We start from the raw sequence: 16,060 nt of genomic DNA, 5'->3' as shown, positions 1-16,060 counted from the left end.
TAATAAGAAGTGAATAATGTTATAGGACATTTTGATCAAATTCTCACATTAAAAGTATTCACTTATTGTTTGGGTATTTGATTATTCATCAGTCTGGAATGTTAACTTACCAGCAAAATTTTAATTTACCATTATTGATTTTGTCACAAAGAACAATATCATTTCATCATTAACATTTGCTTAGCTGCAAAAAGAATAAGAATGAATGTTTAAGACCAAATTAATAGCACTATAAGACTGAAGAGAAGTAGCAATTTTTTATCCTTGAAAGGTGAGTGGGAAAATGTAAGGGTAACTTTAGGTCATTTCTAAAATTTTGTCAATCATGCTATTTCATCTAAGTAAGTAGGGTCCCAGCAAAAGACATGGCATTTGTCCCAAATCAATGCTGCAAGTCATTAGTATATCTATGATGTAGACAAAACAAAAAAAAAAAAAATGCTTTAGAATTTACCAGGATAGGAAGGCCATTCTGTCCCTTACAGTCCCTCTATTAGCAACAGAAAAAGCTATTGACATTGATTTACACTGCTTCTTCTGACAATCTTAATAGTGAGCAACACTGCCTTTGGCCATCTTTATAGAATAGTACAATGAAGACTGTCATTGCAGATAACACAAAATATTAGGATTCCCTACAGAATGATATGGTGGTCCAAGTTTTAATGTAACTTTTCACTGTTTAAGAAATGGAAGAAAGTTATTATTGTATCATTTTTATTTGGTAAAGAATATGGCTTCAGGTGGACAATTTAATTTCATCATTTAAAAGCTGTTATCTATTGCTTCCTTCTTGATTTGGTTCAATTGATAATTTCTCCCCAAGTTTTCTAATAAGTTCTGCTAGATCTTCTGTATTCTGGGATTTTTCCTCAAGAAGTTCATAGCGGAGACTTGAGATGTCCTGTTTTATTTCCTTCAGTTCACCTATAAAAAATAACATTAGGAGGATTTTAAGTCCACTTACATAAATAATATCCACAATCAATTCCTGTAAACAATGTGTTTTAAACAATTCAACACTATACCCTTTAAGAATAGTGTTAAACCATTCAAGTGTATGTGTTCTATGCTAAGGGGACTAGTCTGATTCCTTTTCATAGGGTGGAGGCAAGTCTGCCTCCTGAAAGGCTATGAGTTGTTGAGTTGCTTTAGTCATGTCTTAACTATGACCCCATTTGGGGCTTTCTTGGGAAATATGATGAATTAATTTGCCATTTCTTTCTCCAGTTCCTTTTACAAATGAGGAACTGAAGCAAACAGGATTAAGTGACTTGCCCAGGGTCACACAGCTAAGTGTACTAATAAGTATTTTAGGCAGATTTAATCTCAGGTCTTCTTCAGTCCAAGCTGGCACTCTTATCTACTGTATCACCTTGCTATTCATGAAAAGTCTACGAAAATAGAGCACAAATCCTGGGAGTTTCAACCAAAGTGAAAAAAAAAAAAAACCACCTTTAATTAGGGATGATCTAATTGCCATCTAAGAACCAGCATAGCTGAGTTCTAAGAAAATCATCACTATATTGAAAGACAAATTTTTCCATCCACAAGGTTGATCTTACAAGTTCCATCCAGGTTAGAAAGAGGTCCCAATATCCTCCTTCAGAGACAGTTCTAACAGTTGAAGTACTGACATTTGAATGTGTAAAAATTACTACAGAAAAATATGAATAATTAAATAAACTGAGGCTGTTCCCTATAATGATTGAAGGAGATATATAGGTCAGATTCCCTCTAATATCATTTATAAGAATATGTAGTAGTTTCAGTGATTATTATTATTACTAATAATCGTAATGATATGATACCAATGCTACTACAAATAATAGCATTTGTACAGTACCTTTGAAAATATTTCATTTTATCATCACAACAACCCTATAAAGTAGTTGGCTATTATTATCCCCAGTGAAAAGTGAGGAAAACTCAAGAGTTTCCTTTAGTGAGAAAGGGATTTGTCCAGAATGCCACAATTAAGATAAGTCAGAGTTTGAATTTTAGTTTTCCTGTCTTCCTTCCTTATCCCCACTCCACCCTCTTTGCCTAAAACCTCCCTTTTTTCCCTCTGTTCAGTTCTAAAGCATATATTTGGTTGATTGTATCATGTTGATCCTTTCCCCTTAAAGATTCACCCATTCTAAGCCCACTTCTCAGAAGCTTGTCTGCTGACAATCCTCTCCCTGACTTTAGCTCTGCTAGCTGAGAAAATGCTTTAGTATCATAGTGAACTCACCTTCATTGACTTCATCACTTTCTTTATCTATTTGAGCTTTCAGAACATATCTTTTGATGAGCCGCTTCATTATTTTCTAGGTAAAGGAAAGAAGAGTTCATGTCACTAAAACTTTCTTCTTGATTTTATAATTTTCAGTTGTCATCATTTGTAAATTGACTCTCTCAAACTTTTTGGCATTCACTCCCTATTGAAATTTATAATGGAATTTATAATAGAATCAGAACTAGCACAAGATTAGTGAGGCTTTGGACCAACGTGCTGATATTTAAGGTGGAGGCAAGGGGAATATGCTTCCTCCCCAGAAGGGCACTTTCACCCCTATATAATAGCAATACAACCTTCCCCAGGGCTATCTCATCTAGGATCCTATTGATTTGGCATTTATCTTTTGGGACCCAGCTGTCTGTGGATTATATTAGTTAAACTCTGGGGAATTAGTGACCTCCTCTCCTGATATTATTGCACCTGTATCTTTTCTATCTTCTGTGTTTCTACTACTGCTACTGTCACAAAACTTCCTATCCCTTCCACCAGCATAAGAATGTTTAATTATGTCTCTTGAGAAGTTAGCAGGGAATTTATAACCTCAAAAACTGATTTTTCTTTTCAAAAAGATTCTTGTTCACCTAGAGCAATTTATTTAAAAGTTAACACTGAATTTAAAGCCATTTCATTAAATTCATAGCCTACCTAGTGAATATTATATTTATTTGTTTGGAAATAGACTATGGATTCAAGCAGTAGGTAGTACGTGTTTATTTTATTTTTAGAAAACTTCAGTTTAGTAAGGTTCATTTTTTTAAAACTCACTCAATGTTTCTTCCAACATGGTCTACATCTGCCTAGATCTGATTACTCACAATAATGAAAGTAGTTGTCATTCTTATAGTGCTTTTAAGGGTTATAAAATGTTTTCTCTGTGTTTCTCATTTGAGACGCACCATAACTTTATAAGGAATTCATGGTATAATCATATTTTATTAATAAAGAAATTATGACCTGAAAACTTTTAAATGACTTTCTCATTGAAGTGGAGTTTGATTCTAGTTATTCCTGACTCCAAAGCCAATGTTGTGTCCACAATGTTGAATAGGACTCATTCCAGCACCACATGCCTGCAATAATTGACTAAATACTTTTCATGATGGTGACAATAAGCAGGAAGTGCACCTGACGGTCAGTCAAACATTAAGATTGTCATTTAAATATCTCCTACTTTGGAACTAGAGAGTTGTCTTCCTAGGTTTCGCTGTTACTATGAAACAAAATATAAATAGTAACAATGACCACATTCATTCTTTCAGAGCTGCTGGCCAACAAACACTCATGTTTACCTGATATTGTCTGGGAGGATTATTAAAACTATTTAGGTGCAAATCTTCTGAACTCCTTATGCTTGATTGCTTACTGTGACCAAGCTGTAATCAAAAAGTTGGGGAAAAAAATTAATAAAAACTTTATCTTAAACTTTGAATTCTAAATAATGTCCTATGGCATACTCATAATAATTACACTGATTTCCTTAGAGGCAAAAAGTGAAATTTTAGACTAATCACCATACTCTAGATAAAAGTATCAAGCATTAAAACAAGATTTCAGAAATTATTTCAACCATAACAAATAGGGATGCTAGACCAAACCTGATCAAGTCACATGAGAGTCATGATACACAAGAAAGTCTCCAAAGACTCTTTTGTGCTGCTGGCTTTGTCAACAGGCCTTGTCCCAAGTGGGACCTCTGGTCAACAGAAGCTGATAGCTATGGGTAAGGATCATGAAAGATCAGGAAAAAGCAATGGAATCCCAAAGAAATACCAGTAAGTTTTTGGCAGTGCTCATAATTAAGAGCATGTTTGAGTTGCAAGGACCAGTGTGCCAGGATCACCCTTAAGGTATCCTCGAGAGGGGGGTGAACAAAGTTGTTACAGATAGGACATTGAGTTCTCTTCAGCTTTCCCCAGAATCAACACTAGATGGTCTCAGATTAAGATTAAGATTAAGATCAAGTCTCAGATTAAGTCACTAGAGTGACAGAACCCATAAACATTCAAGATCACAATTTTCCAGGTTAAGGAGGACTTCAGGAAAGATTCTAACAGTCAGGTGTGTCATTTGATCTAGTCTTCTCTGAGTACATTACTTGCAACAATGAAAATTTAAAAATGAATTTCAGTTGTGACCCTACAGACTCATGGTTTCTATTACTTAAAAATAATTTTTAAAAATTGGAAAAAAGAGAAATGTTGAATCAATCAGAAGCCATTTCTGAAAGATTTTTTTGAATGTTTATGAGAGCTCATGAGCTACTTTGTTATCTAAAATATGTATATATATATATATGTATGTATATATACACAAATTGTATTTATGTATATATACAAAGATATATACATATACAAGTGTGTGTGTGTGTGTGTGTGTGTGTGTGTGTGTGTGTATTTTTGGCAGATGGGGAGAGGAAGGGAAAAAAAAGTAAAACTACACAGCAGAGGACAAAAGAAAAGCAGCAAGGAAACAAAGATAGTTCTCCACATACTGTGTAGTGTTTATTTTATAGATTTCTTGAAATGGAAATTTATTACTTTATACTTTAAATCCTATCTTATGTTCTACTATGCACATGTTAATTTTTTTTCTATTTGTATTTAATTTTAAAATGAAAAGACCAAAAAATGTGATGCCAAAAAAAAATCTTGTGCAGAACTGAACATAAGAATGTATTTAAATTAGTCTACAATGGTCAATTTTAGATGGTTCATATTGTCTGATTTGAAATGACTACTTCTGCATATATAGTAGAAAAAGAACAAACTTGATAAATGTTCTAAGCCAAGATAAATAAATATATATATTATATATATACATGTATATATATAATATATATATATTCAATGGCTGCATAAAAACATTATAGCCACCTGGGGGCAGAAAATTCAAAGACATAATCACTGAGAGAGCAACATGCACATAAAAAAGCCTAGTACTTTCATTGTAGAGATCACATTTGCTCTTAATCTGTTCATTCTAGATGACTCAAATTTTGTATGCTCATTACATTTAAGTCTTTAAATCTGGAGACTTCAAATTTGGGATTTTTTGTGTGTGATTTTGTGAGTCTTAATGATATATGAATATAACAGAAAATTCTGAGTAAAACAGAAAGGGCTAAGGTAAAATATCTTTGAACTTGTGGTTGAGTGAAAAATTGTATTCTTTTTCTTATTCTGCATGACTTATTAAAAGAACCCTGTTCTATTGGGAGTGAATAATATCTTATCCAAAGAGTCCATCAATGAGGTTATTAAGTAGTTTTCTATTTTAAAAGCTACATTTCAATATTTAGTAGAGAGAAGCTCCCCCTTTTCTGATCCTATTAGTCTGAATACCTTTCTGGGTAATTCCTTCACCTTTGATGCTCTGTTAAGTGAGATACACTAGATAATAACATGTTTTAATAAGTATTTCTTAAAATTTTAATTTCCTTTGATTTTATACCCTGAATGATACCTACAAAATATGTGATAGGTATCAATTAGACACCTTGCTCCCCTCAAATTCTTCATGGAGACACATTTTTAGGACAATAACAAGTTTTGGAATTCAGTTTCTGTAAAACAGAGTTAAATCTATAAACAGGGTAGGAAATATCTGATTTTTTGTAAGGATTTAAGTCTTTCTCCCAGAAAAAAAAACAAAGCCTTAAAAAATAGTACAATATGATACACTCAGCTAGAAAAAGGCAATGAATATGATGGAATAAAGAGTAAGGTTGCTTTCAGAACCTGAGGGGGTAAAATAATTTTCAAATATTCTATTTAGCCCTGTAAAAACTTAAGCATCATATTGTATGTATAGCAGCTTAAGATGGAAGTTTTAAAAAATATGTAATTTCAAAATTTATTCACTTTAGTTTTCTTTCTATCTCTGTAGGAAGCTATGTGGTATAGTAGATAGGACATATTATATTTGGAGTCAGGAAAACCTGAGTTCAAATCCATCTTCATAACTTTGACAAGCTATGACCATCATCACTTAATTTCTGTCTACCTTAGCTTCCTCAACTGAAAAATGGAGTGAACAACCTTCCATGGTTGTTATAATGACCAAATAGATAAATTATCTTATAAAGCACTTAATATAGTACCTATCTATGCTCTAAAAACACTGCTCCTCTCTCCATCTTTTCTCTATGTGTGTGCTTTTGTGTACAAGGTACCGCCAAAAAAAAAAAAAAAAAAAAAAAAAAAAGTCTAATTTTAAGCCATTAAACCTTAAAGCTGCTCTGAAACTTTGGGACACCAAAGATTATACATACATACATATATACATATATATATATGTATATATGTATGTATGTATATATATATATATATAATCTGCTCTGGTTCCTGGATTTTATGACTGCTTCTGATTTGTTTTTTACTAATTATATATAAAGTTAGCTTTCATGGTATTCCATCTCTTTGGTAATCTTCCAGACTTACCTATGTAAGCATCCATAGCAAGGGGACAGGTATGAAATAGAAATTCAAGCTAGACAAGCAATAGTTAGAAGACTTTGTGATTAAAAGATCAGAGTTTTTGAAGGGTGTAAATGTATGGTAATTTTTATTTTCAAGTATTTAAAGGACTAGTGTGTGGATTCTTTATTATAATCTCCCTAAAAATAGTTTTCAAAAATATTTCAAAATGATATGCTCAATTGGGAAAAGGCAATGAGTATAATGGGGGATTAAAAAAAAAAATGTCTCCAAGCATAGAAGTTGGGTAAAGAAGGAAAGTTCCCTGCAGGCAATTTTTGGCTAAATCTAAGGAAAACTTCCTAACAAGTAGGATTAATCAACACTGGAATGAGCTGCTTCATGAGTTGTCAATTTACTGTCTCAAGACATTTTCAAACAGACACTGAATAAGCATTTGATGGGATTTAGGCTTCCCATAAAATTGAGATCCCACCCATCTGGGGAAGGGAATTAGGGGAAGGAGGGGGAAAATTGGAACAAAAAATTTTGCAATTGTCAGTGCTGAAAAATTACCCATGCATGTATCTTGTAAATAAGAAGCTATTAAAAAAAAAAAAAAAAAAAAAAAAAAGATTGAGATCCCACTTCCAATGTAATGTGATACAGGTTTTTACTCAAGAGTAACTAACACAGGACAAGGAGCAGAACTAAGATGGCAGACAGTTGAGAGGACATTGCCTGAGCTCCCCACAGCTTCCTTCAAATCAAAGCTAGATCAAGCCTCTGAACAGATTTTGGAATAACACAACACACAAACATTTGTAATGTAATAATTTTCCAGCTTAGGATATCTTAGAAGGAGTTTAGGAAATTCTCAATTGTGCAGGAGTAAACACAGACCAGCAGAGATCTAGCAACAGAGAGAGACCCAGCATACGGAGGTCTGGCACAGGAAATATTAACAGAAGGCTCTTAACCAAAATACAGCAGTGTTGGCTACTCTGTCAGTAGATTTGCAGACCAGTGGTAAGATCTCCACTGCAGCTAGAGAAGGCAAATTGTGAGGCCCCCAATCCCAGCATAACAAGGATTTAGCTAGGTCCATACAGCACAGTGGGGAAGCATGCTGCCCCTGAGGTTGCACTGCAGTCAGTAAGAAGCTGCTGTCGCCCTGCAGAGGAAGCTTAGGACATTCTTTCTGTGACCAAGAAACAGATCTCAACCTTTAAATTAAAGGACAAAAAGGAAAAAAAAATCTTTGACCCTAGAAAGCTACTATGGAATCAGGGAAGATCAAAACAAAAAACCAGAACAGGAAGGGCAAAATGGCTTCAGGTGAAGCCTCAAAGGGGAATATGAACTGGTTTCAGCTCAAAAGACTCGCTTGGAAGAGATCAAAAAGGATCTTAAAAAGAAAAGCAGAAGGAAAATGGGGAAAAGAAATGAGAGCTATGCAGAAGAATTATGGTTTTAGGGGAAGCCAACCAATAAGAAAAGAAGCATAGAAGTTGATTGAAGAAAGTAACTCCTTAAAAAATAAATTTAGTGGAATGGAAAAAAAATATACAGAAGAAAACAAATCCTTAAAAACTAGAATTGGTTAAGTGTGGGGGGAATCCACTGAACAAAACGACTCCTTTAGAAATACAATTGGCTAAATTCAAAAGGAAGTCGAAAAGTTAACTGAAGAAAATAATTCACTAAGAATGAAAATTGGACAAATGGAAGTAAATGACTCAATGAGACATCAAGAAACAGTCAAACAAAACCAAAATATGAAAAGATAGGAGAAAATGTAAAATACCTTATTGGAAAATTAACTAATCTGGAAAAAGATAGCAATATTAAGAATTATTGGATGACCTGAAAGCCATGATAAAAAAGTCTGTGAACTATATATTTCAAGAAATCATCAAGGAAAACTGCCCTGATATCCTAGAACCATAGGGCAAAATAGTCATTGAAAAAATCCACTCATCACCTCCTGAAAGAGATCCCAAAATGAAAACGTCAAGAAATATAGAAGCTAAATTCCATAATTATCAGATCAAGAAGAAAATAATGTAAGCATCCAGAAGGAAATAATTCAAATATTGGGGAGCCACAAACATGATTACCCAGGATCTAGTAGCTTTCATATTAAGGGATTGAAGGGCATAGAATATGATATTTGGGAAGGCAAATGAGCTTGAATATGACCAGGTATCAACTGCCCAGCATCTTTCAGGGGCAAAGATGGATATTCAGTGAAATAGAGGATTTTCATTCATTTCTGGTGAAAAACCCGGAGCTTCTGGCCACTGATCTGGCATCTAGTTCAGCCTGCAGAATCATCATCCAGGGAAGTAAATTTTGTAGTGATGAAGCCAGGGAAAAGATGGATATTCAGTGAAATAGAGGCTTTTCATTCATTTCTGGTGAAAAACCCGGAGCTTCTGGCCACTAATCTGGCATCTAGTTCAGCCTGCAGAATCATCATCCAGGGAAGTAAATTTTGTAGAGATGAAGCCAGGGAAAAGATGGATATTCAGTGAAATAGAGGCTTTTCATTCATTTCTGGTGAAAAACCCGGAGCTTCTGGCCACTAATCTGGCATCTAGTTCAGCCTGTAGAATCATCATCCAGGGAAGTAAATTTTGTACAGAAGAAGCAAAGGCAAAGATGCATATTCAGTGAAATAGAGGATTTTCATTCATTTCTGGTGAAAAACCCGGAGCTTCTGGCCACTGATCTGGCATCTAATGCAGAACCATCATCCAGGGAAGTAAATTTTATAGAGAAGAAGCCAGGGCGAAGATGGATATTCAGTGAAATAGAGGATTTTCATTCATTTCTGGTGAAAAAACCTGAGCTTCTGGCCACTGATCTGGCATCTAGTTCAGCCTGCAGAACTATCATCCAGGGAAGTAAAATTTTGTAGAGAAGAAGCCAGGGCGAAGATGGATATTCAGTGAAATAGAGGATTTTCATTCATTTCTGGAGAAAAAACCTGAGCTTCTGGCCACTGATCTGGCATCTAGTTCAGCCTGCAGAATTATCATCCAGGGAGTAAATTTTGTAGAGAAGAAGCCAGGGCGAAGATGGATATGCAGTGAAATGGAGGATTTTCATTCATTTCTGGAGAAAAAACCTGAGCTTCTGGCCACTGATCTGGCATCTAGTTCAGCCTGCAGAACTATCATCCAGGGAGTAAATTTTGTAGAGAAGAAGCCAGGGCAAAGATGGATATGCAGTGAAATGGAGGATTTTCATTCATTTTTGGTGAAAAAACCTGAGCTTCTGGCCACTGATCTGGCATCTAGTTCAGTCTGCAGAATTATCATCCAGGGAAGTAAATTTTGTAGAGAAGAAGCCAGTCATCCTCAATAACTGCCATCCAGCAACTGCCCATGGTACAGACAAGCCAGCCTTGCTGAGTGGTGAGGTAGCACAGTAGATAGAGAACTTTGGTGTCAGGAAGATCTGAATTCAAATGTAGCCTTAGGCACACACTAAATTAATGATATCCTGGGCAACTATTTACAGTTTTTTTTTTTTTTGCCTCAGTTTGCTCCTCTGTAAAATGGACATAATAGTACCTGTCTCCCAGCATTATTATGAGGACCAAATGAAAAATATTTGTAAAATGCTGAGCACAGTACCTGGCTTACTAAGTTGTAAGTATTATATGAATATTAGCCATTATTATTTTTATTATTAACTAAAGTATCCAGGAACCCTGAAGGAAAGAAATAGTTATATGTCCATTCCCTCTAACCACGATTACCACCTTAACTATCATCTTCCTTCAGACTCCAAAGGAGACAGTTTAGAACTTTGGGAATAGCTTCCAATTCAGTGTCCAGAGAATTCACTCTGGGAAGGATACCATGTAGAGATGTAGCTTGGCAACTCTTCTCCCAGTGCTACACCCAAGGCTACTCAAGATTCAAAAAAGAAAGTTATTGTTAGGCTATCAAACTGTGTATACTATTTGATCCAGCAGTGTGTCTACTGGGTCTGCATCCCAAAGAAATCATAAAGGAGGGGAAGGGACCCACATGTGCAAAATGTTTGTAGCAGCCCTTTTTATAGTGGCAAGAAATTGGAAACTGAATGGATGCCCCTCAGTTGAGGAATGGCTGAGTAAGTTATAGTAAATATTAATGTTATGGAATATGATTGTTCTATAAGAAATGATCAACAGGATGATTTCAGAGGGGCCTAGAGAATTTACATGAAATGATATTAAGTGAATAGAATCAGGAGAACATTGGACATAGTGAAAGCAAGATTATACGATGATTAATTGTGAGAGACATGGCTTTTTTCAGTGAGGTGATTTCAGGCCAGTAACAACAGACTTGTGAAGGAGAGAGCCATCTGCATTCAAGGAGAGGACTATGGAGACTGAGTGGGGACTCATGACATAATATTTTCACCATTTCTGCTCTTGTATGATTGCTTTTTTTTTTCTTAATTTTCCTTTTTGATCTGATTTTTGTTGTGTAGCATGATAAATGTGAAAATATGTATAGAAGAATTGCATATGTTTAACCTATATTGGTTTACTTGCTGTCTAGAGGAGGCAGAAAGGGGAAAAGAGGGAGAAAAATATTTGGAACACAAGGCTTTCTTTGCAAGGGTGAATGCTAAAAAGTATGCATGCGTTTTGAAAATAAAAAAAGCTTTTGGGGCAGCTAGGTGGCGCAGTGGATAGAACACCAGCCCCAAAGTCAGGAGGCCAAATCTGACCTCCAACACTTAACACTTCCTAGCTGTGTGACCCTGGGCAAGTCACTTAACCCCAATTTCCTCAGCAAAACAAAAATAAATAAATAAATAAATAAAACATGTGTGTCTGTGTGTATCTGTATACATTATATGTATATCTGTATGTATGTGTATGTATTAAAGCCAAATTTCAGAGGTCACAGGTTAAAAAGTATTCAGAAACAATCATTCAAATATCATGGACAAAATAATAGTACAGATGGGGAAAAAAAGAGAAATTATTTCCAGCTGAGGGTATCATGATAAGATGGACTTTGAAAGAAATGGGTAGGTAGAAATAAAGGATATATATACATACATACACATATATAAAGAAATTTATAGATATAATCTCTATCCTCATCAGCACAGTGACTTTGATCTTTCCCATTTCACCCCCTCCTTTCCTCTTTTGGTATCCTCCACTCCTAGGACCTCCCTATCCTGGAAAAGGACTTAGTGCAAATTCTTTATATCCACTGCATCTCAGAACTTCCAAGGTAAATGACCCATCAGCCTCAATTGCCTCAGTAACAGGAATTATAAGCATATACTATCATGCTTTGCTCTGTGCCCTTTTCTCCAGGCTAGATCCTTCAGTTGATCTTCATACAGAATATTTTATGAACCCTAAAATATCCAACATCCTCCAATAGATATGCTCTATTTTTGTCAATGTCATAACTAAACTATGAAATAAAAAACTAAATACAATATGTTTTTTAAAAGAGCAAATTCTTGTCACTAAAATCCTTGGCATTGTTGAATAGTTTAACATCAGCAAATGATGTAATCATAACAGTAAAAAATAAAATTAATCTGTTTTGCCAATGCATTCTAATGACCATGGAACCTTTCCATCTGATTTGAAACTAACTTTCAACTGTTGTCTCCATAATTAGAATCTGAGCTTCTGAAGAACAGAGACTGGCTTATTTGTCTATTTTTAACCCCAATGTTTTGCACTTAATTGACTAAATACTTGATATAGTCAAATTTTTTTTTTCCTGCAGGAGATTTTTTTATACTAATTTCCTTGTCTAAAGTGTCCTCTCTTCCTTCTTTATTTCTACCTACCCATTTCTTTCAAAGTCCATCTTATCATGATACCCTCAGCTGGAAATAATTTCTCTTTTTTTCCCCATCCGTACTATTATTTTGTCCATGATATTTGATTGTTTCTAAATACATTTTAACCTGGGACCTCTGAAATTTGGCTTTAATATTTCTTAAAGTTTATATTCCAAAATCTCTTTCAAGTAGTCATGGGTGGTTTCTTTCAATTTTATTTTACCCTCTGGTTTTGAATATTGGTTTTCCTTGATAATTTCTTGAAATATGAGGTCTGACTTTTTTCTTTAATCATGTCTTTCAGGTGATCAAATACTCAAATTATCTTTAATTAATCTATCTTCCAGGTCAGCTGTTTTTCCAATTTCATATTTTCTTCTACTTGAAAAAAAATTTCTTCCTTTACATTATTTTGATTGTATTTTAATGTTTCTTGATGTCTCATGGAGTCATTGGTTTCTACTTCTTTAATTGTAATTTTTAAGAAATAATTTTCTTCAGTAACTTTTTATCTCTTTTTCATTTAGCCAATTTAAGGATTTATTTCCAGCAGTGAAGCCTTTTTAAATTTCTTTTTCATTTAGCCAATTCTGTATTTAAGATGTAATTTTTGTCAGTATATTTTATGCTTCTTTTAGTAGCTTGTTGTCTTTTAATAATTTTCTTTGTTTTTATTCTTTGACTATTTTTTCATCTACCACTCCCATTTGATTCTGAAAATGAATTGATTCTAGAATTCTGGGTGGGCATTCATTTAAATCTCATTTATCTTTAAGGATTTGCTTGCAGCTGTTTTGACTTCATCTTCTGAGTTTGTGTTTTGATCTTCCTTGTCACTATAGTAGCCTTTTGTGGTTCTTCTTCTTCTTCTTCTTCTTCTTTTTTTTTTTTTTCTTTTTTGGTTGTTGTTGTCATTTACTCATTTTCCCACACTATTTCTTAATTTGGAAATTTATGTTAAAGTTGACATTTTCTGTTTCTGGCAGGAAGGGAAGGAACTCTGTCTCAAGCATTGATATTTTTCACATTGCTGTTTGGAAGATTTTTGGAAGGTTACTTCCAAGGTGGTGTGATCTGTGAAAAGGTGTGGTCATTTCTCTTTTGGTGCATCCTGTTCCTTGAGTTTTTGATTCCTTAGGATTGCATTGATATTGTCCCTCAAGAGTTCTGCTTCCCCTTAACCAAAAGTGCTTCTCTCAGTCCTTGAACTGTGAACCAGAAGTGGGCATAAGCAATGCAGTTGGTAAAAGTATCTGGACCTCTGTCCACAAGGCATCTTATAATCTCTAGTAGGTTGTCAGGTCCCTTTAACATCTCTGGCTTGAGTTCTCCTTTAGTTTCTGTTGCTTCTGTTCCCACCATCTGTCTCAGTGTTTCATTCATATGGATTCCAGGTAAGCCTCCTCCCCTATGTCACAAATCACTTTCTTTTTCCCCCTATGTTGTGTTAGGCTGGAAGAACATCTCACTTTAATCTTCTGATGGCTCTTCAACTGCAGAATTTCTTATTTAAAAACTTTTTGTAGGAGAATGTTGAGAGATCTTAACTCCTCTCTACCATCTTGATTCTACCCCCAGAAATCTTAGCTTTAATCTTTGAATATGGGTCCAAAAATGTGGCTTAATATTAAATTCAGATGCACTATATACCCTCTCTTTGTTGGCTCATCACTAGATGTACTAACAAGTAGTGAGAGATAAAGGGGAAATGAAAAGAAGCTGGGGTCCCAATAACCAGTTCTTGCATAGGTTACTCCTTAATCATTTAATCAGGCATTGATATAATTTCTGTGCCTATATCCAAATCACCCAAGGAAAAATGCATGGTTAATTTCTTAACAATGGCTATATCACACATTAGAGTGGAAACCCTATCTACTGAGATAAGAGAAGAGAGGTAGCTTATTAAGATGACATGATAAATGCTGGTTAATTATACATATATAGATATAGATATATAATTATAGGAATATGATGATAAAAGTACAGTAAAGAATATTTCGGTGAGGATGAATAGAAATAAAAGCAATTATGTACTATCATGTAATGCTATGTATCATATGAATTGTTGTTCTATACACCATAATACAGTTAGACATAAAGGTGAAGTATATTCAGGAAAATGAACACTAATATGACATGGTAATGCGATATAATCAGCTATCAAGTGTCTGCTACAAGATGTCTTAGTCCTATCTATACAGGTATCTAGTATCAGATATCTCTCCACTCAAAATCAAAGTAGTTGATCAATTTTAGATTTAGCTTAGCTAAAATTTCTTTCCTCAAAAGATGAAAGAACCAATCAGGTGAACTGTTATCCTGGCTTTGATATTCATCCTCAATAGATAATTAGTTGCTAAGGCAGACATAATGCAAAACTTAAATGAAAATGGTTATTCTTTTTTAGATTTCAAAAGAGAAGAGAGGAAATTGGGAATACTCTGGCATTTACAATATGTTTTGAAAGAAAAGATTTTAAAAGATTCAGAACAATGAAAGAGAGAATCCTGTAACCTAAAATTCTACAAAAGAAATAGGCTTAATATACATTGGATCTCTCAAGAAGGAAATATTGAAGATACAAAATTATTCTTATGAGGAAGAAAGAGGGCTGCTGTCTAAAGAAATGGATATGGAGGCATAGTGGATTCATTGACTAACTTTGAGTTTATAGAGAATTGAATAGAAAATGAAAACAAAGGTGAAACAATAGGAGATTATTACCGGAGGTAGAGTCAAAATGACAAGAGTAGACAGGACTTTGAGCTTTTCCTGGCATCCTTCAGAATTGGCACCTGATCAAGCCCCCTTAATGTATTTTGGAGTGACAGAACCCACAAATATTTGGGGTGCAATACATTTCCAGCAGAAATGTCTAAGTTGGGTGGATGGGGGATATGACCCAGAGCAGGCTCAGCACAGGGAGGCCCACAGTAGGAATCTCTTAACCAAAATAGAGCAATGTTGGCTACTCTGTCCTGGTTCAGAAGCTAGTGGATCAGCAGACTACCTATGACACCTTCAAAACAACTACAGAATGCAACTAGTAAGTCCCTGAACCTCAGCATAACAAGTGGGACTTGACCATGACCATGCAGAACAACAAGGAAGCCAGCAAGCACAAGCCCCAGGGAAGTGAAAACCCTTATCACCATGTAAAGGAAGCTTGGGACAATCTCCTCTTTGCCCTAGGAGCAGACAGGAACCTTTAAAATGAGCAAAAAAAGGAGGGGGGGGAGGAGTTCTAATCATAGCTAGCTATTTTGGAGATAAGGAATTACAGACCTCAAACTCTTGAGGATACTAATGGCAAAATGTCTCCAGATGAAGCCTCAAAAGAGGATATGAGTTGGTCTCTAACTCAAAAGGTTCTCTTGAAATTGGATAAATGCAAAAAGAAATTTAAAAAGCTAACTGAAGAAAATAATTCACTAAAAGAATTCAAATCAAAGTGAATGACTCAATGAGACATCAAAAATAAGTGAAACATAGCAAAACTATTAAGTGGGAGATTTCAATCTTGCTCTCTCAG

At 34.8% G+C, this 16,060-nt stretch overlaps 1 protein-coding gene across 3 annotated transcripts in view; it reads right to left on the bottom strand.

The window, feature by feature from the left end:
* Nucleotides 1–706: 706 nt before the first annotated feature.
* Nucleotides 707–16,060, bottom strand: part of TRPC6 (transient receptor potential cation channel subfamily C member 6) — a 150,303-nt gene continuing 134,949 nt past the window's right edge. For all 3 annotated transcript variants that reach the window (XM_074304438.1, XM_074304439.1, XM_074304440.1), the window contains 3 exons: nucleotides 3,574–3,657; nucleotides 2,237–2,312; nucleotides 707–927 (listed from right to left, as the gene is read on the bottom strand). In XM_074304438.1, the coding sequence (XP_074160539.1) occupies nucleotides 776–927; nucleotides 2,237–2,312; nucleotides 3,574–3,657 (312 nt within the window). In that variant the 3' untranslated portion in view covers nucleotides 707–775. The remainder of the gene's footprint in view (nucleotides 928–2,236; nucleotides 2,313–3,573; nucleotides 3,658–16,060) is intronic.

The sequence above is a fragment of the Sminthopsis crassicaudata genome, chromosome 3, assembly GCF_048593235.1.
Source record: "Sminthopsis crassicaudata isolate SCR6 chromosome 3, ASM4859323v1, whole genome shotgun sequence".
Taxonomy (NCBI): Eukaryota; Metazoa; Chordata; class Mammalia; order Dasyuromorphia; family Dasyuridae; genus Sminthopsis; species Sminthopsis crassicaudata.
Note: the sequence above shows the minus strand (reverse complement) of the source record. Positions and strands in the feature narration are given on the sequence as shown.